Genomic DNA, 25,003 nt, shown 5'->3' with positions numbered 1-25,003 from the left:
AACAGCTATACGGAAATTTGTTGCTTTGATTCCAAATTGTGCCCGAGAACCATCCCGTTGGTGCCCAGTCTATATACATGCTATACTTTGAACTAGTACTTGATGGTGCGTGGGTATTGTGGGCATGGCGCATGCGGAAGCATGAAATTGAGGCGGGAAAAGAAAACATTGACGTTGGCAGCCCAATAAGTGAATTATTATTCTACAGCAATTGTTGGCTACAATCACACGAGCAGAATATACAAAGTGCATCCGGACTATTCTCCTAACAGCCTAACCACAGCAGAGAAAGGCCACCGAAAGAGGATTAAAAAAATAAGACAAAAAAAGAAAGAAAAGAAAAGAAAAGAAAAGCCCGCTAGCAGAATATCAGGATCATCACCAATACTCCGAATACTATCTTGAAATAGATCACAAAATACAAATACCTCTCCTTCTGCTGCGCACGCTCCCCAATGCGATTTCATGATTATCCACAACTAGCTTCATAATTTCAATAATGTTTTCTGTCACCGTGTTGGACAGCCTTGGCCAGAGTAACAATCATAGTACTTTTTGTATTAGTGATCCTGACAGCGGATCATTACGTACAGATGCAGACAGGAGGAAGCGATCTCTGGAACAGCAAGCGCGCGGAGGAAGGAAATCCAGCGTTCTCTTGCATCTCAATCGCATGTCTCAATCGGAGACCCAGAACCGATCTGATTGCTGTTTGGCTGGGGCCAATACAGAATACAGAGCATTACAAACCCCGATCTATTCGTTTGCCTGCTGCGGCCCCGTATAGGAGATTTTCCAGCTCGTTGGGCTCGAGGTGGGGATCTCCTTGTACCGCTGTAAAGTACGATGTACGATCAGCGGAAATTTCCCTTATATCCACAAATGAATCCTGTTCATGCACAATTGACCCGGAATGGCTCTCGTGGTGCCAGCCGTATTAGACTCCTCCCATACGCAGTAAGGCTTGCGATTTTCGTCAGGCACGCCGCCCAAAGTCCAGAAATGCTCTGTTAGTATGGGTACTACTATTTTGTACGCACACATCGTACACAATACAGTGACTATTGCACTGCCTTATCAGGCACTAGCACGCTAAGTCAATGCCAGTCATGCCGATAGCCACACATGTACTCTGATCCTGATTGTTGCTACTGGTACCACGTTAACCATCCTGGTAGCCTTCATGGGAGACAATGACGGCCCGCGACACGACGTTATGCTTAGACTAGCTCAAAAACAAAAAGGCCTGGACGTCGCTTTGTCTCGTCCGTTGCAGTCTAAAGAGGATGGAATGCTAATTCAAAAAGGGCAATTGCTGGCAACGACTCATGTCATCATGCCATGTCATGCCCAAAAAGGCAGTCCAGATCAAAACCCGAATACATATCCCACTCTATTTGGACGAATAGGAATAGCCTCAGGACCAGACTCATGAGCCAATGATACGATGACAGCCGTCCTCCGGACTCTCAGCTCGGGTTTTGTACGACCCGGTTTTTGTCATTGTGATCGCTTTGCTTCCCATTTGGGGAAAGGTATCTGTCAGCAGTGGCTCGTGCTGTAGATCCTCGACTGTGGTGCATGCAGTGCAGTGCACAGTTCGCTCTTGTAGCGAACCATTGGGGCATGTCTACTTCAAAACCGACTTGTACTCCATACTGACAGGGAGTCATTCGTACTTTAGCAACGAACCATCGGGATCTACCGGGCAGCAGACTCACACTAGAGCACATCATCAGCCCAGACCAGGCCAGGCCGAGCCATGCTAATCAATAATCTTCACGGCCACGGCCGCGTCCAAGCATGCGGAAAGTTTATTTGACTATTCCGTGCAGGGGCCGCACGGCTGACATTGAGTTCCAATTCTCCAGATCAGCATGTCGCATTCAGATGAGAAGTAGGAGCGGGAGCAAAAAGTACATCGCCGGGTAGAGCCTAGGGCGTCCATTTATCGATCCTTCGGCCTAGTTTAATTAAACTATCCACTTGTATGCAGCTTAATACGCAGTACGGAGGTTGCCGAGTGGGATTTTGAGTGTCCTCGTGCTGCAGCATTGTTCATCCTTTGCATCATTTTAAGACTACTTCCTCACAAGGATGAAACTGCGAGCCTCGAACGACCTGTTGCAAATTGATCTGAGGTGACAGCGCTGAGTATCGCCACCTTGGTTGTTTAATCCGGGAATGGCGAATGCGTTGTGCTTTGCGTCATGTAGAGTACATGCGGATGATAATTTGATGGACATTGCACAGATTGTGACTATTCAGCATAATATACATTACAATGCATGCTTGTTTAGTTAGTGCTAATGATTATCAGTGGATCTCGTCTGTTTTTGTGCCTTGACTGCATGAATGTATGTCTATGTATGGCCGAGTCTATGAGGGATTTCATTGAATCTCCTGGAGTGTTGTTTATGGAACCATAGACAAGGCGGCTGAATTGTACACATGGCACTCTTTCGATCCTCAAATGCATACCTTAATCTGGGAAATCCCTCGAGGCTCCTAATTGTTGAATATTTTGTATTCACCATCACACATACAGATAATCCAAGTCATAAACCAACGCCATAGTTACATTGCTCTTACCATAGAATATGCGAGTCCCAGAACAAAGTCCGGGATGCTTTTTGAATACAGGATATACTTTCGTCGAAAACGCGGGATAATAGTACAGCAAGGAAGAAAAGAAACGACATAAAGAACATGCATTTGCCTTTACCGCTTGACCCAGGCGGGCTTCTTGCGGGCTTTGACATGACCGGGCTTCTTTCTCTCCACACGACGAGCGTCGACGGTAACCGTACCAGCTGTGTGATCAGGTTAGTTAATGTCAACTTCATATACAAAGGGAAGAACATACCCTTCCGCAGAGCTTGCTTCAGACCAGGCTCATGAACCAGCAATGCCCGAGCAAGGGCCAATGTAATGGACTCTGCTTGTCCGGTGGTACCGCCTCCCTTGACAGTAGCCCACACGTTATACTTGTCCAGTCTCTCGGTACAGCTCAACGGCCACACCACACTCTCCCGGTCATGCTCGCGCGGAAATGCCTCCGACAGAGTCTTCCCGTTCACAAGCACCTCGCCTTCACCTTCGACCAAGTAGACAACGGCGGACGAAGTCTTTCGCTTCCCACGACCACGGGCCCGACCCATTTCATCCAATGTTGGGGGTGCCGGCTTGACTCCGTACGGGTTTCCAGGACGGACGTATTCGTTAATTATATTGTTCGCATAATCAGGAATGATCTCCGGTCTGATCCGGTTGATTCGCTGGAGAATCTTGATCAAGCTCTTGTATTTCTTCGTTGGCACAGGCTCACCGACGAAGTCGCGGAACTGAGCCAATTTGAGCCAGGCCTTTCGCGGGACGTGCATAGGCGATGTTTTCGGCAAACGTTCATTCTCGGCCAGCAGGTTCTCCAATCTCAACAGGTGATCGATGAATTTGGGGCTTCCAGAAAAGTATGATGGAGACGCGGGAACAATCCGGGCAGGTCGGTACGGGAATTGGTCGAAGTCGATTGCAGGTGCTGCTGGTGTAGCCTCGGGCACCACCTGTACCGAGGAATCGGACGATGTCCCTGTCGCATAGCCGCGAGAATTGGCCTTTTGGGACCGCAAGAGGAACTGTGTGTGAGTCGGAGAAAGAGGGGATGCGGAGGACCGGAGAGGTTGCAGTCGAAGCAATTGCATCGCTTGAACGACACAACTGGGCCTCTGCCAAGCCATACTGAACGAATTCAGGCTGACAGAAGCAGCGGGATGCGGTTATAATAAGGACAAGGGCCCTGGCGAAAAGACGTATACCACGGTTTGACTGGCAGCTCCGGCAAGCAAACATTAATCCATCCAGAGGTTTTTCGAATACCGCTCACGTGCGCGGCCAAACATTCCGCCGGACCCGGGCCCCATCTGAATCACAAAATTTCAACCCCTCGACAGCTTCATCCCTCTTTCTCTTTTTCTTCTCTCCCATCAAAATCATTCAAAATGTCTTTCGGAAAGCTTTACGGTGCTCCTGTACGTGATACTCTTTCTGCTCTTTTCTCTATATCACTATGAACCACGCTAACCCGCTTCATGCATAGGAAAACGGCCGTACCATCGCCGTCCAAGTCGCTGCTAAGAGCAACGACTTGGAGATCGAGCTGGTCAAGACTGAGGCTAACTCGGCTGCTGCTTTCAACCAGTCTGCTGAGTACACCAAGGTCAACCCTCTGGGCAAGATCCCCGCTTTCGAGGGTGCCAATGGCTTTGTTCTGTCCGAGGTCATTGCTCTGGTTGTCTACGGTATGTATTTGAAGAAATTTCTTGCTCTGTTGAATTCCTTGCCCCCTTTATATGATGAATGTTTTATTTTACTAGTTATCCCTGGCAGAATAACAAATAACTATGTTGAGAACTCACTTCTGAAATTTTTTGCTACCCCCGCTTTCAGGGGATTTTTTTTCTTTTGGCATTTTTTTTTTTTAACGTATTGCGTTATTGGAGAAGCTCGAAGCTGACTTTACTTTAAGTGACCTCCCAGAACGAGAAGACCACCCTCTTGGGTAAGACCAAGCAGGACTACGCTTCAATCCTCCGCTGGTTGTCCTTCATCAACGCTGAGGTTCTGCCCCGCTTCGGTGGCTGGTATCGTCCTCTTCTTGGCCTTGACGGCTACAACAAGAAGACCGTCGACGAGGCTGCCAAGGCTGCTCTGAAGGCCATCGGTGTCCTTGAGTCTCACCTCACTGCCAACACCTACCTCGTTGGCGAGCGTGTCACCCTGGCTGACCTTTTTGCCGCCTCCCTCCTCACCCGCGCTTTCGCTACTGTCCTTGACAAGGAATGGCGCTCCAAGAACCCCGCCGTCACTCGGTGGTACAACACTATCATCGACCAGCCCGTCTTCAAGGCTGTTGTCCCCAACCCTGTCTTTGCTGAGGAGTGCATCAAGTACACTCCCCCCAAGAAGGAGGAGAAGCCTAAGGCTGCCCCCAAGGCTGCCTCTGCCCCTGCTCCCGCTGCTGAGGAGAAGCCTGCTGAGAAGCCCAAGCACCCTCTTGCTGCTCTTGGCAACGCTTCTTCCATCAACCTTGAGGACTTCAAGCGTTTCTACTCCAACGAGGACACTCGTCCTACCGTTCTCCCTTGGTTCTGGCAGAACTATAACCCCGAGGAGTTTTCTCTGTACAAGGTTGACTACAAATACAACGAGGAGCTCAAGCTTACCTTCATGGCCAACAACCTGATTGGTACGTACCCGCCTTTTGAACCTTCATTTTGAACCTATCTAACTGTTTTTACAGGTGGTACCCAGACTCGTCTTGAGGCCTCCCGCAAATACATGTTCGGTGCTCAGTCCGTGTACGGTACCAACTACGACTGCCTCATCAGCGGTGTCTACCTTATCCGTGGCCAAGAGTGGGCCCCGGCTTTCGAAGTTGGTCCCGACTATGAGAGCTACGCTTTCACCAAGCTCGACCACACCAAGGAGGAGGACCGCAAGGCCGTTGAGGACTTGTGGGCCTGGGACGTCCCTGTTGTCGTTGAAGGCAAGGAGTACCCCTGGGTTGACGGTCACGTCCTCAAATAGAGGAATGCACTAAGACGTAGCATTTCTTTCATTTGATTTATCGATGATGACTTTGGCCTCAACATATTTCTTGAGATGATGATTATTATACCCGTGGGGGCCAGTTATGAGATACAAAAAGTTCTGCAGGACCAGTTGGTCAGGTTCTCTACGTCATCCCGCCTGATCTCACTGCGTCTTGGTTTACGCTGTCCACGATGAAATGTGTTGATGTGTTTTCTCGTCGAGAGCATAGAAAATCTTACGCGTTGATGTCTCACGCTATGATGTTGAATGAAGGTTTTCGAACCAAGCAATTATGATCCCGCATTGTCAGCCACAATGGCTCATCTAGCTGCCTGTAGAGCATGACTCCGCTGTGTAGGATTTTTCCTTGGTTAGGTAATACTGGTTCGAATTCAATTGCCCTGGTGCATGGATGGACTACCTTTTTTCTTGTCGCGGATGCTGCGGATCAAGAGTCTATGTAACTTCAAATAACCCTATGGAAGTTTGACGTCAAAACCATACCGATAGAATATATAACAAGAATACCTCTATCCTGAGTATTAGCAACCATGCTTCTCTATACTAGCCATGCCCTAATCAAAATATCAACCCCTAATATCAACACAAACTGACGAAATGTCCCTCGACACCTCCGAATTCCACAAAATCCAAGACATCCTCGCCCGTGAACCCCGAGTCATAATTTTCTTGCACCCAATCGCATCCCCCGCGGCCCTCGGCCTCGCTGGCTCCACCTTCATCACAGCAACCTATATAGCGCGCTGGTGGGGCAATGGAGACTCCGCTGATATTCTTCTCGTTTGTCGCGTTCTGGGGTGGGGTGGGGCAGTTTGTTGCTGCGTTTTTTGGGTATGCAGCGAGAGATACGCTGGTCATGGTTATTCATGCACTTTGGGGAGGGGGTGTTTGGATGAGTACTGAGTTGCTTTATTTGTTGGTTGTGCGCATCTAAACCCCCTAGGTGTATATGGAATGGAAGGGAACTAGGAATAATGTGTGATGTGAAGGCAACTGGTGCACTCCCACCACACCCGATTGATGAGCATTTCCCCGAGCTAGCATCGTGGTTCTTCATTCTAACTTTCTTTACTTGATCCGGCGGACGTCCTCCCTTTCCCAGTCCCCCTTAACCACCAAATAACCCACCACCACCAAAAAAACAACAACAACAACAACAACAACAACAACAACAACAACAACAACAACAACAACAACAACAACAACAACAACAACAACAACAACAACAACAACAGGCAATCGCAGCAACAGACCGCGACATAGTCCTCTGTCTAGTCCTAGTTTTCCCGCCATCGGCTCCATAATCGCCTGCTGCCTTTTCGCCTACGGCACCTCCGTGCACACGGGCATGAAAGCTGCGGCCTATTTCTGGATTTTTCTCGCGATACTGGCGTGGTGGCGCATTACCGTGTACCTAATTGAGGATACGTATGGGCCGAGTGGTGGGGTTGCGAAGTTCTTTCCATTTTTAGGAGTAGGATGGAGAGGCAGAGGTCGCTTTTGGTTCCTGGGCTGGGCGAGCCGGGGGTTTAGAGGCGGATGCCGGGAGGTATGTAATTTGAGGATGATGTGAGTTGAGGTGATATGTGGGGGGATTGAGTGGTTGTGGTGGTTGGATATCCAAATAATAATTAGATGCGACGTAATAAATAATGTACACCATGAACAATGCGCGTCTGGAAATATGTTCCTTAAACGTTCAGAGATTCCTCTAACTTATCCAAAAGATGATTTTCCGATTGAATGGACCCACCAGAGACAGAAACAGGAGATGGCGAGCGTTCAGCCTGTGCTGCAGGGGCAGATGCAGATGTGTTCAGCGCATTCATAGGAGTACCGGTATGGCTTCCCGAATTCACCGACGCAGCGCGTCTTGCAGCTTTCCGCTCCCATTTGCGAGCTTTCTTTTTTTGTTTGCGAGCTTCGATTGGGTCAAGTGGTGTTGATGTGTCATCAGACGTCGAAGAGGTAATCGTACTTGTGACGGTACCTTTAGGGCTATGACCATCTTCAGGCTCGAAATCGAGAACACACTGTCCCTGATCGTTCCAAACGCGCATCATCTTACTCACGTCATCATGTTTGGCTAATTTCTCCAGACGAGCAAGCACCTTTGGGAAGATTGTGGTTTCATCGACGCCCGGGACAGGTGCATTCGTGAATTCTGGGATCTCGAGGATATTGAACGGTTCGCTAAGTGCTTTGAGCTTACTGTCGTCGATGAGGATCGTGTTGCTCTGGTCCCACCGTTTGCCTGCTTTGTCCGCTTTGCCCGGGTAAGTAGATTGGATATAATCATCTGCCCAGACCGTCTCGAGAGTCTTGTACACCTGCACCTTGTTTTTATATTGCGATTTGGAGAGGTTAAATTTATCACGTCCCCATTCCGCGACGAGTCGCTTGCGCTGTCCGTCGGTGAGGAGTTTCTCGCAGACTGCTTTGACCGTTTGGGGCTGTGAGCTGGACCAGATCATGACTTTATGTTTCCGCATGAGCATGTCGAGGAAATTATCCAGACCTGCACGTTTGACGAACGAGGGCGGGAACTTGCGGTGTTTGCGGTAGATGAGGGTTCCGTTAAGGTCGAGGATGATGAGAAGGGGTTGAGGGTTTGACGATAGCGGTGTTGGTGGCAAGGATGCTTGCTGTAGGTAAATTTCCGCTGCCTCCGGTGGTGCAGGAGTGGGTGACTTCTGTCTTTTTGCAGGCATAATGTCCGGAAACCCTCCAGACGCAGGTACCTGATTCATAGGATTGAAAGGATTGAACATCGGCATCGTAGGATTAAACATTGGCGGCATCATCATCGGGTTCGGGACGTTAGGGTTCATCAGGAATTGTGGTGGTAGGAAGTGCATGTTCATGGGATTCCACTGCTCTATCCCCGGTAATAAAGGAAACTGTATGAACGGCAGCATGGATTGTTCATTCACAGGCGACCCTGTAAATGCGCCTGGAGTTGTAGCCTCACTCCCGTTTGCCTGTGTCGGCCCCCAACCTTGGTTCGCGTCATTATGCGGCTGACTTTGACTACGCCATTTATCAGACGCAGGTCCAGCACTTCCCTCCGCATTTGTAGCGCCTCCATTTCTCCTTGAGTTCTGAGACCCTCCTCCCCCTCTTCCCCTACGAGGGCGATATCCTCTCGAGGAACCCCTACCACGCCCAGCATCGCAAATCCCACTACCATGGCCATTATCCTGTCCACCACCCGGTCGAGTATGTGATCTCAACGCCCTCCCCCGGCCTGAATTCGGGGGATTCATCGGTCCGTCGCAAGAGATTCTGGCGCTCTGATTTTGGGAGAAGAATGATTTTGTCGGCAGAGTTAAGCGCGTATAAGATGTTAGCGTTGCTATATGCTATAGATTTTATTAGTTATTCAAATCGCGACTACCCCTGGGTAATAATGCAGTGCTTAGTCGTACCTTAAACACCCCGCGCTGGAGCATCCGGCTCGAATAAAGATGTCGAAAATTGGGCGAAAATAGAATAAATGGATGGGACCTGAGCCCCGGAGTCATGGGTATCAAATTATAAGCAAGTGAATAACGAATAGACGAAAAAGGAAAAAAACGCTAGTAAATGCTGAATTGACCAACACTCGGAGGCGAAGTCTATCAATCTGGAGAAAAAATACGCGACTGATCGGCGATGCGCCAATGGGAGACTTTGATAAGGATTCACCGCCGTGGATACTGGCAGTATTATTTTTTCCTTCGAGTTCGCCGCCGCCATTGCCTTCATTTTCCGGATTCATCGAAGAAAGGAAGAGAAGAGACTATTGAAAATGGCGATTTCTGATCTTCTCAATCGCCGCATGCGAGCGAAGCCTGATGATGATGGTAATGACGAGGAGGTTTACTCGCAGGGATATGGGTCAGAGCAAGAGCAGGACGAAGGTTCAGATCAGTCGGATGAAGAACGAGATGACGAGGGTTCAGGGGATGAAATGGTAAGTCATGTTCATCCGTTCTACAGAATAAAAAAACCTAACTATACCAGATGAACGACGATGACGATGACGATGATGGCGACGATGACGAGGAAGACGACCAAGAAGACATCCAATCCTCCCTAAACAACATCTCCTTCGGCGCTCTCGCAAAAGCCCAATCCTCCATGCCCTCCCGAAAAACCAAGCACGCAAAATCCTCAACCGCAGAAGACGCAGACACCCATCCCGCCAACCCCCTCGACGACATCCGCGCGCGCATCCGCGAAGCCCGCGAACAAAAACAGTCTTCCTCATCCTCGAAGTCGTCAAAGAAAGACCTCGAAAAGCGCTCCTCCAAACACGCCCCCATGGTCCAATCCACCAAACGCGCTGTCACCCGAAGACGCACCATCATCGAGCCCCCCGCTACAGCCCGCTCCCGCGATCCACGCTTCGACCCCACAGTCGTCGGCAAGAACACGCACATGTCCGTCGACTCCTCCGAAAAAGCCTACGGATTCCTAAACGAGTACCGTGCCAAGGAACTCAAGGACCTGAAAGACCAAATGGCCAAGACAAAGGATCCGTTCCAGAAGGAGAGGTTGAAGAACCAGGTGCGGTCTGCGACAGATAAGTTGAGGGAAATTGAGAACCGGAAGCGCGAGCAGAAGGTTCTGGCGGATCATAAGAGGAAGGAGAAGGAGTTAATTAAGGAGGGGAAGAAGAGTAACCCGTACTATATGAAGAAATCGGAATTGAAGAAGGAGGTGATTATGCGGAAGTATAATGAGATGAACTCGAAGGATCGGACGAAGGCGTTGGAGAGAAGAAGGAAGAAGGTGGCTTCGAAGGAGATCAAGGAGATGCCTATGGAACGGAGAGGGTTTGAGGGTGGTCCTCCTCCGTCTAGGAAGGGTGGTGGAATGAAGCGGAAACGTGCTGCATAAATGGGCTTTGCTTCGTTGTACATGTTGAAGTGTATGTTTGAAAAAGTTGAGATATCCATTTCGTTGAATTCGAAAATACAGTTCCCATTACTCAATATACAAAATATAAGACTCTCCATGCAATCCTCCTTCCGAAAACATCCCAAAAGGCGCTAAGGCGCCTATGCAGCTCGAAGAGAAAATTATAAAGATGTGTAGTACTCGGTCCAATTGCAATTTTAAAGACCAGGGGAAAAAAAAAAAATGAAACAAGAAGATATTGATGGTATATGGCAGTAGGAAGTTGAACCAGGGGAAAAACGCCAATGATAAAAGCAAATGGAAGACGAACATAAATCTCAAATGTCAACAAATAAAAATTGAAAACCTGACGCCTGAAAACGACCAAAAATAAAAAATAAAAAACAGATGAGGCAACTTGCATGATATAGCTGCAGTGCAAAGAAAGGTAAATGATAAACGCAAAAGATAGGACAACTGAAAGTCCTCCAATTTCAGATGTGCTTGTTCATGTTCATATCAATGGTCATTCAGTTTTCATATCATATCCAACTCGCAGACCCTCGAGTCCATAATTATTGCGATTCTTTTAATGCAGGATATCAGATCCGCACCCGTGGTACTTCCTGATAACCAAAAGACAAAATGTCTAGATGACTCGCAGGAACCTAGCTCAGGTACTTGTCCAAGTTCTGTTCCTGGCCAGCTTTTATCCAACAGAGCATATATACTTAGGTCACGTTAAGAGTGAAACAGATCCCACGCACGAGAACAAAGACTCAAAAATTCTTCCTTCTTGCGTCGCTGTGTCTCGGGCGAGTCTCTTCCAGCCCCAAATGGACCGTGGAAAGCGGTATTGGCACCATGTGCCATCGCTGGGTTTGGTCGATAGTGATCCGGACCATGGCCCAGCGGAGGGCTACCGTTGTCCTGTTCATATTCACTGCGAGGACGGCGACGGGCCGTTCCCTCTGGATGCAACATAGGTTGTGGTGGCGGCGCGATGTGAGCAGAGACGGGGGCCACACCGTTTTGAGCTGGTGTCTTCGATGGTGGGGAACGAGTCTGGAGTTGACTGGAGTAATGGACAATACGGGGAAGGAGGTCTTCGCGTCCACCAGAAAGTTCATGGACTGCCTCCTCCGCCGAACGGTACTCACGAGACCGAGCCTGCGTGGCACTAGCCGGGATACCCGGGGACGGCATGGCAGGTAGGTTGTTGGAGTGAGACGAAGTCGAAGCTGACGCTGCAGCCGGGTAATAAGCGGGCGCAGCACGGCTCTCACGCGATCCCAAGGTATCAGACCCAAAGACGTCAGACAGCGGAGGAAGCCGGTTGTTGGTTTGGGTAGCGGGGACATGGTGGACGTGAGATGTTGCACCCAACGTTGGACTTTGGTTGGCAATATGACGGGTCAGTGGTTGAGGTTGGTGCCGGCCAGTAAAAGTCTGGTTCAGCGGCGCAGACTGTACCACTCGCTCGTTGGCAAACTGGGCTGCCGATGGAGGCACGATGGACAAGCCGGGTGGAGGCCTTCGCTTCGAGCCCTTGGCCCCAAATCCATCAGAGGTTTTGAGGCTATCGGATCCGTCGTCCTTGGCGGTCCTGTGGAGGCGGGATTCAATGATTGATCGCTGCTGATCACGGACAGAAAGACTCCGTTGCAGCTGCTCCCGCAGTATCGGGTCGTGGGTCTGAAAACCCGGAGACAAGCAAGCGATGCCTACATTCTGCATACTGACTCCCTCTCGGGCAGTCATGGGACCTCCGGGTGGTCGAGCAGATAACCCCCCAGAGGTAGGTAGGCTACTGGACAGATCCAGTTTGCGAGGTCGCGGTCGACTGCTCTGGGACTGCATCGCTGGGGACGACGGGGGCTCCTTTTTCACGGTGACTTTGGGGGCTTGCTTTCCATTCTGTGACGAGGGAGACACTAGCTTCTTCTCTGATGGTGAGATTTTAGAACCATCCTGAGAAGAGACAGACACACGAGGAGGAGTAGTCGATGGCTGAGGATGGGAGTTGGGAGCCAGGCTCGGACAGCTCTTGGGACTGGGGTCCCGATTCTGATGCGGAGATGGTAACGGGGCCGCGGAGGCCGACGCAACAGCGGTGGACATGTTGTAAGGGAGATAACAAACGTGCGATGAAGTATGAAAAACCGAACGTGTTCTCGACGGATATATAAGAAGGACAAGAAGAGGATTCTTGTGACAGGTACGAATCTAGACCGGTGCTGTGCCTCGGGGGCGTTCACGGGGGCATGCAACGAGGGCTGTAAGTCGGCCGGAGAAAAAAAGAAATAAAATGTAGGAAAATTGTCCGGTCGAGTCTAGGTCCAGGAGATAGCGATATCGAGACGCGCGCGGAGCATCAAAGAGCGGATACGGCGGCTATATCCTTTCCTTGTTCCCAATTCTGAGACGCCGGGGTGAGGCTTGTTGATGGCGTGGAGGGGGAAAGCAACACCCAACAATACCAACACAGCGAAACAGCACGAGCACTGATGGAAGAGGGAAGGAATGAGGACGCGAGGGAGGAATAATATGCTTGTTAAGCGTGTGTATCCGAATCGAATAAAGAGAACACACACGAGCGGCTAGAAGTAAGGTTGGCGGCAGTGTGACAGCGATGAGAGGTCGACCGACAGACCGGAAACCGACAGGGCACGAGGGGGAGGGGTGGTAGGAGGGACGAGGATCCAGAGCGACAAGCGAGCGAAATGGACCGGATCAGTTACGGGAACACGAGAGTAGAAAGTATCAAGAAAGATAAAATAAGAAGAGAGAGAGAGAGAGAGAGAGAGAGGAAAAGAAATGAAACAAGAGAAAAAGAAATGAAACACCGTAAAAAGAGAGGCTGAGTGGGAGGAGGGTGAAGGAGGTTAATTAATTACTAAGTAAGGATGTCCAACAGAACACGATCAGTAATTAACAGACGAGATGCCGGACTCCGTACAGGTACAAGTACTCCGTAGTTATGGGTTGAGACTCAGAAAGGAGACCAAAAAAAGAGGATCTCTGGAGATGAACTGAAGCGGAGAGATTGGCGATGATTGGCCTGAAGGGGTCTGTCTGAGACATGGACGGTTTTACAGCTGTGACAATGGTCTGTCTCCGTATCCATTCGCCAACCCTGTACGGAGTAGAGAGTAGGTATACTTTAGGAATAGAGTACAGAGTGCAGAATACTACATGATTTATGACAGTACAAACCATTGGGTCTAGTTCCCTTCTGTCATTTCCCTCTCCGTCATGACCAGCTCTTAATTTCCTGAAATGAGCGGATTTCCCATTGTGATGCACGCTCCAGCAGTTAATGCCTCCCATGTGTGACTCCCGCTGGTCCAAGTGCTTCAATAGTTTACCTTTTTGGTCGATCGCAATCATGCTTTCCAGGAGTTTGGTTAGTTATATTTAGACCAGAATAACTTTTGTACAAGTATCTGTACAGAGTACATAACTGTAGTATCAACGTAAGTATTCACCTCGTGCTAGGTATGCAGCCAGTTGGCAACTGTAAGGGGTTGTCCCCTGAAAACTTTCACCAAACAAATAAGCAATTCCACGGAAACAAGACTATCCTTGATCACGTTCGTTGATAAGATAATGGAGTATTACTGCATGCTCTAATTATACCCAGTAATTTCCCAGCTAGCATGGTGCGCGTTTCTTTAATGAGTAGTTATCCTACTCCATAGTTATTTACCGTTATTTTTTAGGTGCCTCAGGCAAGGCGGTCTGCTATCGATAACATTTTGTGTCCGGAAATTTTATCATCGCGATACATAGTATCAGACCAGGTCCTTCATTAAATCTACGACGCATATTAATTAAAGAATAGCATCGAGGAACTCCTAGACCTGAACGGCCTGGCCATTGCAGATATTCACCGCGCCCAAGCACAGAAAGTCCGTTCGAAAGAGCCCGCCGCAGCCGGAGATAAGATCGCATCGTAAAAAATTCATCGCCCACTACACCTACACCTCCGAGAATCCGCAGTCGCATTCGAATAAACCGAATATAAATCAAAATGCCGTCCTCCGTGCACTCCCAAGACCAAGATCAGTCAATGATGGATGCCGCTCCGCAGGAGCAGGAACAATACCAGGAGGAGGAGGATCTCTTGGAGATGGAGGAGAAGCGCATAGTCGTTGTTCGTTTCCCTTACTTGAAGATATAATAAAGAGAGGTTCTAATGAAGACAGCTCCCTGGTGCCACCGAGACGGCTGCTTCGTTCCAGTTCGAAGGCGAAGGTCATACATTGGGCAATGCGTTGCGGTTTTCGATCATGAAGAAGTACGTCACTTACCGTTTTTGAATATTTGGGGGTTTTATATTGACATTGTATAGCTCCCAAGTTGAATTCTGCGGTTATACCATCCCCCATCCTTCGGAGCAGAAGATGAATCTGCGGATTCAGACGACTGGTAGGTTTCCCCTCTATACATAGAGTGCGGATTCAGCTAATGGATTATAGACGAAACCACCGCAACCGACGCCCTGCAAAAGGGTCTCGACGACCTCATGGATCTCTGCGATGTCGTGACGGACAAGTTCACCACGTCGCGCGACGCTTTTAATGCCGCTGAAGCGGACAAGATGGCCTCGTGATCTTCCTTTCTTCTATGTAATAATATTGTTTCCCCGGCGTTCTCGTTTATAAAAGTTTCCCAAGGGATTGGCTATAAGCGGATTGTTTTAGTAGATATAACTTGACTTGCATCATCACATAGACGTGTTTGTTTGAATGAAAACCGAACTGAACTAGACCGACTATATTTACATAACCCCTCGACCCATAACACAATCCCAATGCAAACTTCACCGCATTCAAGATATCTAATCTAATTGCGGCCCTCCAAGAACCCAGACACAAAGTTGGGGGGTAACCGCGCACCAGGGCTCTCCTCTGGCCGGAAGTACTTCATCACGTGTGAAAGCTGCTTCCAGAAGTTGAGTGTTTCCTACAGGTTATTAATAACAAGTTCTCCGGGTGTAGTTCGGGGGCTGGCTGACCTGGAACTCGGCATGGCTCTTGAACAACAGCACATCAACGGCGCTGAGCTGCTGGACGTAGCGGTGCTTCTCGAATTCCTGACGGACCTTGGTTCGGATGGCGGAGACGGGCATGTTCAGGGAGTACATTGTTTGGATTTCGGGGGACTGTTCATAGCCATTAGCCAATGTCCATAGCAAGCAACCCCCATTCCCCATATTATATAGCACCCAAAACAAGTAAAAAGAGAAACTAACCGCACGAAGCCACTCCCGGTACGACTTCAGCACACGATACTTCGCATCATTCCAGCTCGCAGCTAAAAATCCCATCCAGTTGCACCCATTAGCTCAACCAATCCCTCTCGTCCATTGACATTGCAGCAATTTCTAAGGGCATTTCGTTTCCCGGTTTGAGGTTCTGGAAGGGGCACGTACAGGAGCGCGTGCGCTGCGCAAGGTAAGTCGGGTTGATGGTCATTATCGAATGACAGTTTGCAGAGCAGGTTCGGTTTCTGGCGTGAAAGAGAAGGGTGGTGTTGGCGTTGGACGGTGGTGATGGGATGGAGGTCCGTCGGCTGGCGGGTGGTGAAGGTTGACCGCCTTCCTGTTTTAAAAATTTCTTTCGCAAGATTGAGATGGCGGTTTTGGATGCGAAGGATTTGATTGTTTTCAGGTTTTCTGCATTTGAGTATTATTTTATTAATTTTATAGTTGAAGCTGTGTTCTATTTTTCTAGATTCGTTCGATCAGTTTTTCACCTCGGTTTACACTAATCTCGCATCGCGCAATCCCATACGAATTCTCCAAGACCAGCGCCAAAAGAACAACCATCATGGCCCCTACAAAACCAACCAAAGACTCCTCCAAGAAATCCTCTAAATCTCCCTCCTCGTCCTCCAAAGTCTCCAAGAACAAGGATGTCAAGCGCCCACCTCCTAAAGAAGTCAAAGCCAAAGCCCGCACCGAGCCTTCCCAATTGAAGAAGAAGCAGAGGCGCGAGTATACAGAGGACGAGCTTGATCTACCGAAGTTGAATATGATTACGCCGGCAGGCGTGGTTAAACCCAAGGGAAAGAAGAAGGGAAAGAAGTTTGTTGACGATGCGGTGCGTGCATTCTTTTTTTTTTTTTTTTTTTTCCAATGGGGAACTTTTTTTCTTTTTCTTTTTATGGGTATGAGTTACGGAATGGATACTAACTGTTGGTTTAGGAGGGTATGATGACGATTATGGCGATGGTTAATGCGGACAAGGAGGGACAGATCGAGTCGAAGATGATGAAGGCTCGTCAGTTGGAGGAGATCCGGCAAGCGAGGATTAAAGAGACAGAGGCAAGGCAGGCGCAGAAGAAGTCGAAGTTGGTATGTTTCATTCCCTTTCTATTCAACTAATTGATACGCTAACGCGTCCGTCGACAGGACAACGTCAAAGATTCGATCCGTAACAAGAAGCGCAAGGGTGACGACAAAGAAGACTCGAAATCCAAGTCTACAACAGAAGAGAAAAAGGGAAAGAGGAAGAGCGTTGCTTTTGCTTGAGGGGTGTAAAATTCAAAAGTTGTTTTGCGTTCTATGTTTCGTTCTATGTTTCTTGTCTATACCAAAGACTATGTACTTAGATGGGTTTGGCTTCTGGCGTTCCGGTCTATGCCTCTATATACTGAATGGCGCTGTGCATCATGAATCCTCTAAAACAGAACAAACAAAGCTAGATCTTCGTAATGCATATGCACGTCACATATTTTATACGTCAATATTCATGTTCATCCTGCGGCGCATGGGATTGAACTCGGGCCTAGGCGCTGTGTCGGGATCCTTGATCGGATCACTGTGGTTGATGATATGTCCAGGCAGTAGGTCTAGGTTTTGCACGACAGAGGGAGATGAAAGGTCAATTTCCTTGGCCATCTTGTTAAAGAAGTTGTTTACCTAGTTGTGTTAATTGAACGAAGTACAAAATAGAGTCGAGCTGTACATACCGGCTTCACAAACCATCTTTCACCTCCGAGTTCGAACCATCCCAAATGACCACCCCATGAAGTAGTCATCATGACTCCATAAGGCGTGCGCTGAATCTCGTGGAACGGGAGTCCTTCGCGACAAGCAATCTGCTTGATGTTAGTTGTTGCTGTTGCTGTTGCTGTTGTTTATTTTTATTTTTAGTAGAAGAGGCAGCCATAGACGTACCGGGTCATCCTCTGCTTGAATAGCCAGGAATGGAATCCTTATTGCGAGCAAGGAATCGGTTGTAGTAGCGTCACGGTAGTAGGCACCTTCCGTTGGATAGCCCCAAGTAGGGCATTGAATGGCCCTGTGAAACAATTAGAGTTAGTGGTTATTTCCTCATTGAATGCGAGGGACATACAGGTCAAACTCGTGCAGATAAGTGGTTCTCCTCACTGCTTCGATATCCACTCTCGGGTTCTTGCTGATTGCGTCGACATGGCTGATAGAGGTTAGTCGACAGAACAGTGTGGAGAAAACGGTTGACGTACTGTTCAAAAAGTCGTTTCATGCTGGATCCCATGGTCTTACTGTACACTTCCATGCCTAGCCAGGTCCGCTGCAGGTTCAGAGAGCAAGTTTCCAAGTTCCAAGGACTAGCGCAGAGTACGGCTGATTTCAGCTCACAGGCTTCACCCTCCTCACCAAGGTACTGCATCATCATCAGTATATATAAATGATTCATCGATAGCAAACAGCAATAGAAACTTACGTTTGCAAGAATATTAGCACCAAGCGAGAATCCGATTCCGAACAGAGGGCGATTGGGATACGTTTTCCGGAGCCACTTGATAGCCTGGCGAAGATCCCAGGTAGCACGAGCATTGTAAAGGACTCCAGTAGAGATCTTGGTTTGTGCGCAGCCTCGAGAGTTAACCACGCACGCTTCCCAATTTCCATCTGCGATCAGCGGATGAAGGACATGGCGCAAGTAAATTTCATGTGAACCGCCGCTGAGGCCGTGCAGAGTCACCAGCATAGGCTTCGTATCGTCCGATGGCAGTGCAGCAACTTCATCTTCCGAGAAGAATGACGTCCGTACAGGTAGACCCGATGGCTGTGTGTATTTTCTCTCGCTGTCAACCAATACGTCGTCTTTGGGCATTTCGTACGGCTCCACAACGAAATCCATTGCAAACTGTCCGCTAAATGCAGGGTTGTCGGACTCAAACATCGTTCGCTTGTAGTATACCGGGACGCCATCATACTTGATAGCAGTATAGGCAGTTTGCAGATGGCCATTAAACAAAAACGGGTTCAGGTTGCATTTTGCTGGTGTTGCTTCACGACAGATGTCCGTGAAAGTCACTTTTTCCTCGGCACCGGCCTTTTCAGACTTTTTGGTGAGCAGGAGACTATTATCTTTCGCATGATAGAACGAAATCCGTCCCCGCGGACGAAGCCACGACAGCAAGCCCATGGTGATAAGCCCACAAAGTAGAGTTGAAAGTGGTAGCGAACTAAGAAGATAGTCCTGGAGATCTGCAAAGCTCATGGCCTATATTGCAATTGAACAAAAGCACTGATAGTATGCAATCTATAATAATGATGAGAATCGTACACAGGAAAGAATTCCAGAGAATAGAGGGAAATATTAAACTATCTCAATGATTTCCATTCAGCCTCGGTATCAGTGCCCAATCGGGAAGTGCTGACAAAAATCTTATCTCTTATCAGCCACATATCGCCACAATCACATGGTTCTATCTTTCCACCAGCCACTTGCACGTGATTCTCTATGCCCTGCTGTCATGGAAGGGTCATTTGATTCTGCGCAGAGGATTAAACTAAATTTTCTCCTGCGTGTCAGCAGTTATTGTCAACTGATTCTCCTAGCTGCTGAAACCGTCATCTTGCATAAACATTGTTTACATACTATTTTTCCCGTATGCGAAACCCAATGCTAACCGTCAGAAATTCTCCGGATGCGGAAAGTCATGGCCGCTTGAAAACGTCAAGAGGAAACTTAATCCTTACCAGAAAAGGAAATCCTGCTTCTCGCGATACCAAACCTGCAATGAAACCATTTTACCTTTTATGTCGGATGCAGTTTGGGTGTTGAACATGTCGCCTCAAAGTAAGAGGCGTTGGGTCGGACTGGGATTCCACATGGCGTTGTATGTAATACTGATAGCATCTGCTACACTACTGTGACCCAAGCGCGTGCGCCGTTTTCGCGCAACTGCTACAACCTTTTGCGGCAATGACTGTCAGGGTCTAAAAGGTCCTTTCTTCTCGTGCTCGTCTCCAAAGAAACCATTATGTCCTTTTATCTTTTCTTTGTCCATCGCACCATGCAGCTTCAAAGCTTGCGACACAACGACCGATTCCAGTCGCATCCATGATTCAGTGTCAATATCTAACAACAAAAATTACTATCGCATATCGTCCAATCGTCCGACTGTTGAAAGGAAGACAAAGAATCCTTGTTTGCCCCCCTTGCCCGACCACATGAACCAAGCGCAGCTATCCGAACAACATGACATATAGTCTTCGACGTTCTGGAGAAAAATTGAAGATCGTGATGAAAATGGCTCGTTGGCTACGGAACCAAGGCAGTGGACATACTGGTGAGGGAAATGGCTCCGGCCGGTGTCATCTTTTGGAGCTGCCCATAGAGCTGCTGCTGGAGATCGTGTCACATTTAACTGAAGTCCCAGAAGCATCTCTAGCGCTCACTTGCAAGAGTCTCTTTTTTATTTCGGGAGCAGTCTTCGAGAATGAATCACTTCATTTCAGTCGAGATTTCGCACCTCTCTTTCACCATTACCGGAACGGACACAACTTCCTTACCCCCCGATGGCAATTTATCGGCATGCTGGAGGATCACAAATGGCAAGCATGTTCTGGATGTCTGAAGCTTCACCGCAAGACTGCGTTCACCTCGCGAGAACTGAAACGAAAACCGGAAGACCGCGTCTGCAATCTGGGCGAACTGGCTGGTGTAGTCGACTTGTGCCCATGCAGAAAGTTGACCTTCCAGGATAAGATGGACATCGTTGAGCTTCTGAAATTGCGACGGCAATCGATAGGTTTCCTAAATGCACAGTTCGGAAACGGCGTCAAAGAACGTTTCTGTTGGCATTCCTGCACGCAGGATTATGGGTCGACAGTATTGAATATCAGCATTTACCCCGAGTTGGATCAAGATAATAAACTTCAAATACGAACCGAGTACCGCCTTTCAATTGAGGCAGGTCAACTGGGGAAAGAGGAGAACATGACACCGCGATTCGGGTGTGCACACCGGTCTGTCGACCTATGGCTTGCCAGTTCTTGCCAAACCTCCGTCTGTCGTCTTCCTAGGGAGATTTGCTCTTCCTGCAAGAGAATATCCATCTGCAATTCCTGTAATGCCGTGCTGAAATGTCCGTACAAACAGCCAAAATATTCCAGCGATTCAGACCGAGCGAACTACTTCTTCTGGATCCAACGATGTCTCGGTGGCACTTCCCCGGTCCCTGATTCCGAGTGGGCAAATCAGAGAATACATCCTGCTGCACCATCGGTTAATATTGATACTTGCAGCGAAATGTGTCCCTGGACGGTCCGCGAGCACCCTCCTCCCGAGGGACCACCGTCTCTGGGAATGGACATAATTGACTCTGCGGTGAATGATCAATCATTCAACCAACTATATTCTTCCATACACATGATATAATTGGCGACCAGGGTGATGAGTCGATGTACAGGTTATGGCGAGCTTGGCGTTCTGTTTTGTGTATCTTGTCGATTTTGTTCTTCTCCCTTCCCTTGCTCTTTGGATGTATGCATCGTTCTGTATAGTTTGGGAATATCCCTTCTTGTAGATAGCAATCGAATGCCTCGATTACATATAAAATACTCTGTTCACTGCAGCCTAATGCGAATATAGCCTCAAATTATCCCAAGAACTAGAATTTCTACTCCGTACTTCATACGCCCCAGAGACCCCAGGTACTTCACATGCCTTCCCGATCCCACGTGATGATCGGTCCGACCGCCCGGCAGTTTCTCCGAACCGTCGACGATCTTTTGGCAACGCGAAAGACGACAGTAAAGACGAAGAGAAAAGACACAAACAGCATCGGACGGGCCTTCGTCGTTGGTGAATAAAGAATCGATGAGTATACTCTATGTTCCGGGGCGATGAGCTATCCACCGCCGCATAACGGTCACTATCCTCCGCAATATCTGCAGCAACAACCTCCACGCCAACATCCTCAACAGCCCATTCAACCGCCGCAGTTTCTATACAATAACATCAATTCTGTGCAGTCGCCGCAATCGCCATACCAATATGGCAAGCCAGTCGTCTATCCGCAGGTGATCCCGAATTTCAATAGTTATGCGCAGGCTTTCAATAGTCAGCAACACGTACAACAACCTCAACCAGTACCGCCGCCCCAACCGCAATATGTGAACCCGGTAGATCTATTCCAACAACCATCTGTTGGTCCAGTCATACCACCCCAATTCAATACATTCGGTACCTCTCAATACGCCGGACAGCCTGCCGCGTCTGTTGCAAACAACAACCCCGACCGCTCGCCTACATTACCCACTATATCTAACTCGACGCAGCCAACACTCTATCCTCCTCCTAGTGCTAGCCCGGGCAGCAGCAACGCATACAATCAATATCCACAGGTCGCTCCAAAACAGCAGGCGACCCCTTTGCAAAAAAAACCCGCTCCCTCGCCGATTCCCGCTTCTACTTCCGTTCCTGCTCCTGCTCCAGTCGCCAGTCCCAACCCCGTTCCTACAACTGCTTCTGTCACCATGCCTTCCGTTCCTTCTTCTACACCGACCGTTGTCCCTGCATCAATTTCTAGATCTCTGACTTCAACGCCTACTGCTCCAACACCAACCGCAAAACAGGTTCCTCAGATGTTGATTCCCGCTCCTTCGCCAGAGGTCCAACAGAAATTGTTGAAACAGCAAGCAGCCAGGAAACAAGGGCAAGCACAACTGCAAGGAAACCAACAAACTGCACGCAAACAAGGGAAACCTTCGGTTGATTATCAGGTACTGTTGTTGTCATTGGCGGACGAGTATCTCAATGCTGCTCATAACCATGGGACCACTGTTGCCTCGTTGAGAAAGGAGGATGACGTGGAGGAATACTATAAGCTTCTTGCTACGGGGCTTGGGTGTCTGGAGGCTGTTTTGAAGGTCAGTGGGATATTTTTGTTTGGTTGGAAGTCCGACAACTCGACGGTTGGCTGATTTCGTGTAGAACTGGAGACTTCAACCACGTATGGAGGCACTTGTGCGGTTACGATATGCACGCGTCTTGTTCGAGGAAACAGATAATGACCTTGAAGCGGAAACTGCATTGAGTAAAGGGGTATGTCTGTTTCTCCCCTGGTACTTGCTGGTTTACTGACAGTTCATTAGATCGATTTGTGTGAAAGAGTGAGTGGTCTTTTCGTCTGTTATCTTGGACATAATACTTATAACAATCCAGAACCGCATGTTGGACCTCAAGTACAGTATGCAGCATCTTTTAGCGCGGATGCTCCACAAGACCAATCCGAGAGCTTCGTTGAAGGCTGTTGATGGTATGATCCAGGACGTGGAAGCGTAAGTACTTGTGTACAAACTGATGGTGTGGCATGTGGCTAAACTGGTATAGGTATCGCCATTCGGCCTGGGAGTATGCTTTTCGCTTCCTTAGAGTCTCACTTTCTTTATCTTTATCATCCCCAACCCATCAAGACTCGGTTTCAGCGCTGCATCATCTCCACAAAATCTCCCAGATGGCCAATCGCAATGGTGACAAGGCTGTATCAGCCATGGCTGCTGTGATTGAGGCACTGGCACATCTGCAGCTAGGCTCGAATTTCGATTCTATTGAGCAGGCTCAGCGCGCAGTGGCTACCGCACGAAGTCATCAACTCAATGATGACCTTCGGCACATACCTCAATTAATCACTCTCGTTCAGATGGTTGACATTTGCTGCAGTCTTCTGGAATACGATGTCAACCAATCTGCTCAAAAATTACGAGTGTTGCAAGAGATAATGGACGAGAGGTTAAATTATCCTAACTGGCGCGTTGACGGATCGTTCTCTGTCCCACTGAATGGCAAATCTGCGGGACCTTCTTCAATTGACACCGGTGATATTCTCCAAGTCCAGAATGGCACGTTGCTTCTGAGTTTCAGCTGGCTACCCCAGCATGATCTTTATGCGTTGTGCTATTTCCTTAGCTCTGTCACACTCAGTGCTAAGAACTCGCATGACGGTCGTAAAGCTGAGAAGTTCCTTCAAGAAGGGAGGCGTATGCTCAACAGTCAGTTCCCCTCTTTATATTGACAGATTCATCGCTGACAGCCGTTCAGGCAGCTTCGAGATACCGGAAAATGTTGCAGAATCGATGGTAAGCGCAAACAAACGCATAGAATGGCGCAGGACGCTATGCTGCAACATCATACTACAACAAGTATTTCTGGCATGTTCACGAACCGATTGGGACTTTGCCAAACAAAATCTTAAAGAACTCCGACAAATCGCACAAGAGACCGGTGACAACCTCTCAGATGACATCCAATGCCTCGTAGAATACACCACAGGCACTATCGCGCAAGCAACAGGAGACCTCAAAACCGCCTTAACAATCTTCCAATCCCCACTCCTCTCACTTTCCCCCAACGCCAGCAAAATAACACGCAACGACCCCCGCCGTGACATCGCCATCCTTGCAACCATCAACACCGCCCTCATCCTCCGCGACCCATCTCACCCCTCCCACTCGCTCCTCCCATCAGTCCTCTCCACCATTGAATCCTTCGCCAAATCAAGCCCCAACAAATACATCCAAGCAGCCTACTACCTCATCAATGCAACCGTGCAAACCGAATCCACAATCCAAACAAAACAATTCCTCCAACAAGCGCTCCAATCCGCCACAGCGATCAGCAACTCCCAAATCACCTGCATGACACTGACTTTCATGAGCTGGAAGTACTTCCGCGGTGTTGTCGGGGAACAAGCGGAGAAAAGTGCACGAGCAGGGCGGGCAATGGCGAAGAAAGCGAATGATCGTCTTTGGGTAAGCGTTACGGATGAAATGCTCGCGGAGACATTAGAGAGGCAAGGGAAGGGAGAGGAGGCGGGAACTGTTAGGGATGAGGGGATGAGGGTTACAACGGGGCTTCCAGGGGCGTTGAGGAGGGGTGTTTGATCTTTTATAATGTTGATTTTTTTTTTTTTTTTTTTTTTTTTTTTTTTTAGTCATTTTCTTAGGGATTTGTTGATTTTAGTCCTTCGAGTTAGTCGGTTTGAGTTTTGAGATACCATATCTGCTGATGGGCATCTGGCGCATAGACTGGGCTGTTTATTGTATAAATAGGTGCATATATATCATTGTTCTTTTTGTTCCCCTATCTTTTTACAAAATTCAATGCACGTAGAATAGCAACAACATATATGCATATATTTCAACTACGATAACCAATCAAAGTATAAACCAAAACCACAACATTATTCATTATTAAATCCAATGCCATCACAGGCTATT

General features: G+C 48.5%; 11 protein-coding genes across 11 annotated transcripts; 5 read left to right on the top strand and 6 right to left on the bottom strand.

The window, feature by feature from the left end:
* Nucleotides 1–2,317: 2,317 nt before the first annotated feature.
* On the bottom strand, nucleotides 2,318–3,801 carry EURHEDRAFT_526938 (mitochondrial 37S ribosomal protein uS9m). The gene is made up of 2 exons (XM_040787003.1): nucleotides 2,867–3,801; nucleotides 2,318–2,813 (listed from the first exon to the last, which is right to left on the bottom strand). The coding sequence occupies exons 1-2, from the start codon at nucleotides 3,735–3,737 to the stop codon at nucleotides 2,722–2,724; spliced, it is 963 nt and encodes a 320-aa protein (XP_040634241.1). The 5' UTR covers nucleotides 3,738–3,801; the 3' UTR covers nucleotides 2,318–2,721.
* Nucleotides 3,802–3,998: 197 nt separating this feature from the next.
* EURHEDRAFT_381867 (putative translation elongation factor eEF-1 subunit gamma) lies at nucleotides 3,999–5,586 on the top strand (the record flags this gene model as incomplete). The annotated part of the gene is made up of 4 exons (XM_040779463.1): nucleotides 3,999–4,028; nucleotides 4,097–4,298; nucleotides 4,526–5,245; nucleotides 5,300–5,586. The coding sequence occupies 4 exons, from the start codon at nucleotides 3,999–4,001 to the stop codon at nucleotides 5,584–5,586; spliced, it is 1,239 nt and encodes a 412-aa protein (XP_040634240.1).
* Nucleotides 5,587–6,822: 1,236 nt separating this feature from the next.
* Nucleotides 6,823–9,298, bottom strand: EURHEDRAFT_288851 (NIF domain protein). Its single transcript, XM_040778223.1, has 3 exons — nucleotides 9,042–9,298; nucleotides 7,367–8,975; nucleotides 6,823–7,289 (listed from the first exon to the last, which is right to left on the bottom strand). Exons 1-3 carry the CDS (start codon nucleotides 9,135–9,137, stop codon nucleotides 6,976–6,978), a joined length of 2,019 nt encoding a protein of 672 aa, XP_040634239.1. The 5' UTR covers nucleotides 9,138–9,298; the 3' UTR covers nucleotides 6,823–6,975.
* Nucleotides 9,299–9,403: 105 nt separating this feature from the next.
* Nucleotides 9,404–10,497, top strand: rrp36 (putative pre-rRNA processing protein; the record flags this gene model as incomplete). The annotated part of the gene is made up of 2 exons (XM_040785139.1): nucleotides 9,404–9,568; nucleotides 9,619–10,497. The coding sequence occupies 2 exons, from the start codon at nucleotides 9,404–9,406 to the stop codon at nucleotides 10,495–10,497; spliced, it is 1,044 nt and encodes a 347-aa protein (XP_040634238.1).
* A 45-nt stretch (nucleotides 10,498–10,542) lies between these two features.
* EURHEDRAFT_288849 (uncharacterized protein) lies at nucleotides 10,543–11,079 on the bottom strand. Its single transcript, XM_040778222.1, has one exon. The coding sequence runs from the start codon at nucleotides 10,919–10,921 to the stop codon at nucleotides 10,589–10,591; it is 333 nt and encodes a 110-aa protein (XP_040634237.1). The 5' UTR covers nucleotides 10,922–11,079; the 3' UTR covers nucleotides 10,543–10,588.
* EURHEDRAFT_288848 (uncharacterized protein) lies at nucleotides 11,080–13,023 on the bottom strand. The gene has a single exon (XM_040778221.1). It carries the CDS (start codon nucleotides 12,616–12,618, stop codon nucleotides 11,239–11,241), a length of 1,380 nt encoding a protein of 459 aa, XP_040634236.1. The 5' UTR covers nucleotides 12,619–13,023; the 3' UTR covers nucleotides 11,080–11,238.
* A 1,507-nt stretch (nucleotides 13,024–14,530) lies between these two features.
* Nucleotides 14,531–15,112, top strand: EURHEDRAFT_510420 (DNA-directed RNA polymerase core subunit RPC19; the record flags this gene model as incomplete). Its single annotated transcript, XM_040785946.1, has 4 exons — nucleotides 14,531–14,653; nucleotides 14,706–14,797; nucleotides 14,852–14,928; nucleotides 14,979–15,112. The coding sequence occupies 4 exons, from the start codon at nucleotides 14,531–14,533 to the stop codon at nucleotides 15,110–15,112; spliced, it is 426 nt and encodes a 141-aa protein (XP_040634235.1).
* A 1-nt stretch (nucleotide 15,113) lies between these two features.
* EURHEDRAFT_417327 (putative NADH-ubiquinone oxidoreductase B14 subunit) lies at nucleotides 15,114–16,062 on the bottom strand. Its single transcript, XM_040783171.1, has 4 exons — nucleotides 15,935–16,062; nucleotides 15,755–15,816; nucleotides 15,518–15,664; nucleotides 15,114–15,465 (listed from the first exon to the last, which is right to left on the bottom strand). Exons 1-4 carry the CDS (start codon nucleotides 15,975–15,977, stop codon nucleotides 15,346–15,348), a joined length of 372 nt encoding a protein of 123 aa, XP_040634234.1. The 5' UTR covers nucleotides 15,978–16,062; the 3' UTR covers nucleotides 15,114–15,345.
* A 74-nt stretch (nucleotides 16,063–16,136) lies between these two features.
* Nucleotides 16,137–17,231, top strand: loc1. Its single transcript, XM_040787282.1, has 3 exons — nucleotides 16,137–16,604; nucleotides 16,709–16,858; nucleotides 16,916–17,231. Exons 1-3 carry the CDS (start codon nucleotides 16,332–16,334, stop codon nucleotides 17,033–17,035), a joined length of 543 nt encoding a protein of 180 aa, XP_040634233.1. The 5' UTR covers nucleotides 16,137–16,331; the 3' UTR covers nucleotides 17,036–17,231.
* Nucleotides 17,232–17,239: 8 nt separating this feature from the next.
* EURHEDRAFT_466940 (putative hydrolase, alpha/beta fold family) lies at nucleotides 17,240–18,920 on the bottom strand (the record flags this gene model as incomplete). Its single annotated transcript, XM_040785145.1, has 6 exons — nucleotides 17,240–17,425; nucleotides 17,476–17,604; nucleotides 17,684–17,807; nucleotides 17,862–17,942; nucleotides 17,992–18,152; nucleotides 18,213–18,920. 6 exons carry the CDS (start codon nucleotides 18,918–18,920, stop codon nucleotides 17,240–17,242), a joined length of 1,389 nt encoding a protein of 462 aa, XP_040634232.1.
* A 1,059-nt stretch (nucleotides 18,921–19,979) lies between these two features.
* On the top strand, nucleotides 19,980–24,667 carry EURHEDRAFT_519059 (uncharacterized protein; the record flags this gene model as incomplete). Its single annotated transcript, XM_040786744.1, has 8 exons — nucleotides 19,980–20,789; nucleotides 21,710–22,237; nucleotides 22,361–22,654; nucleotides 22,719–22,829; nucleotides 22,880–22,897; nucleotides 22,950–23,065; nucleotides 23,118–23,776; nucleotides 23,826–24,667. The coding sequence occupies 8 exons, from the start codon at nucleotides 19,980–19,982 to the stop codon at nucleotides 24,665–24,667; spliced, it is 3,378 nt and encodes a 1,125-aa protein (XP_040634231.1).
* Nucleotides 24,668–25,003: the final 336 nt, after the last annotated feature.

This window comes from Aspergillus ruber (genome assembly GCF_000600275.1).
Source record: "Aspergillus ruber CBS 135680 unplaced genomic scaffold scaffold00047, whole genome shotgun sequence".
NCBI classification, from domain to species: Eukaryota; Fungi; Ascomycota; class Eurotiomycetes; order Eurotiales; family Aspergillaceae; genus Aspergillus; species Aspergillus ruber.
This window is presented reverse-complemented; position numbering and strand designations above follow the sequence as displayed.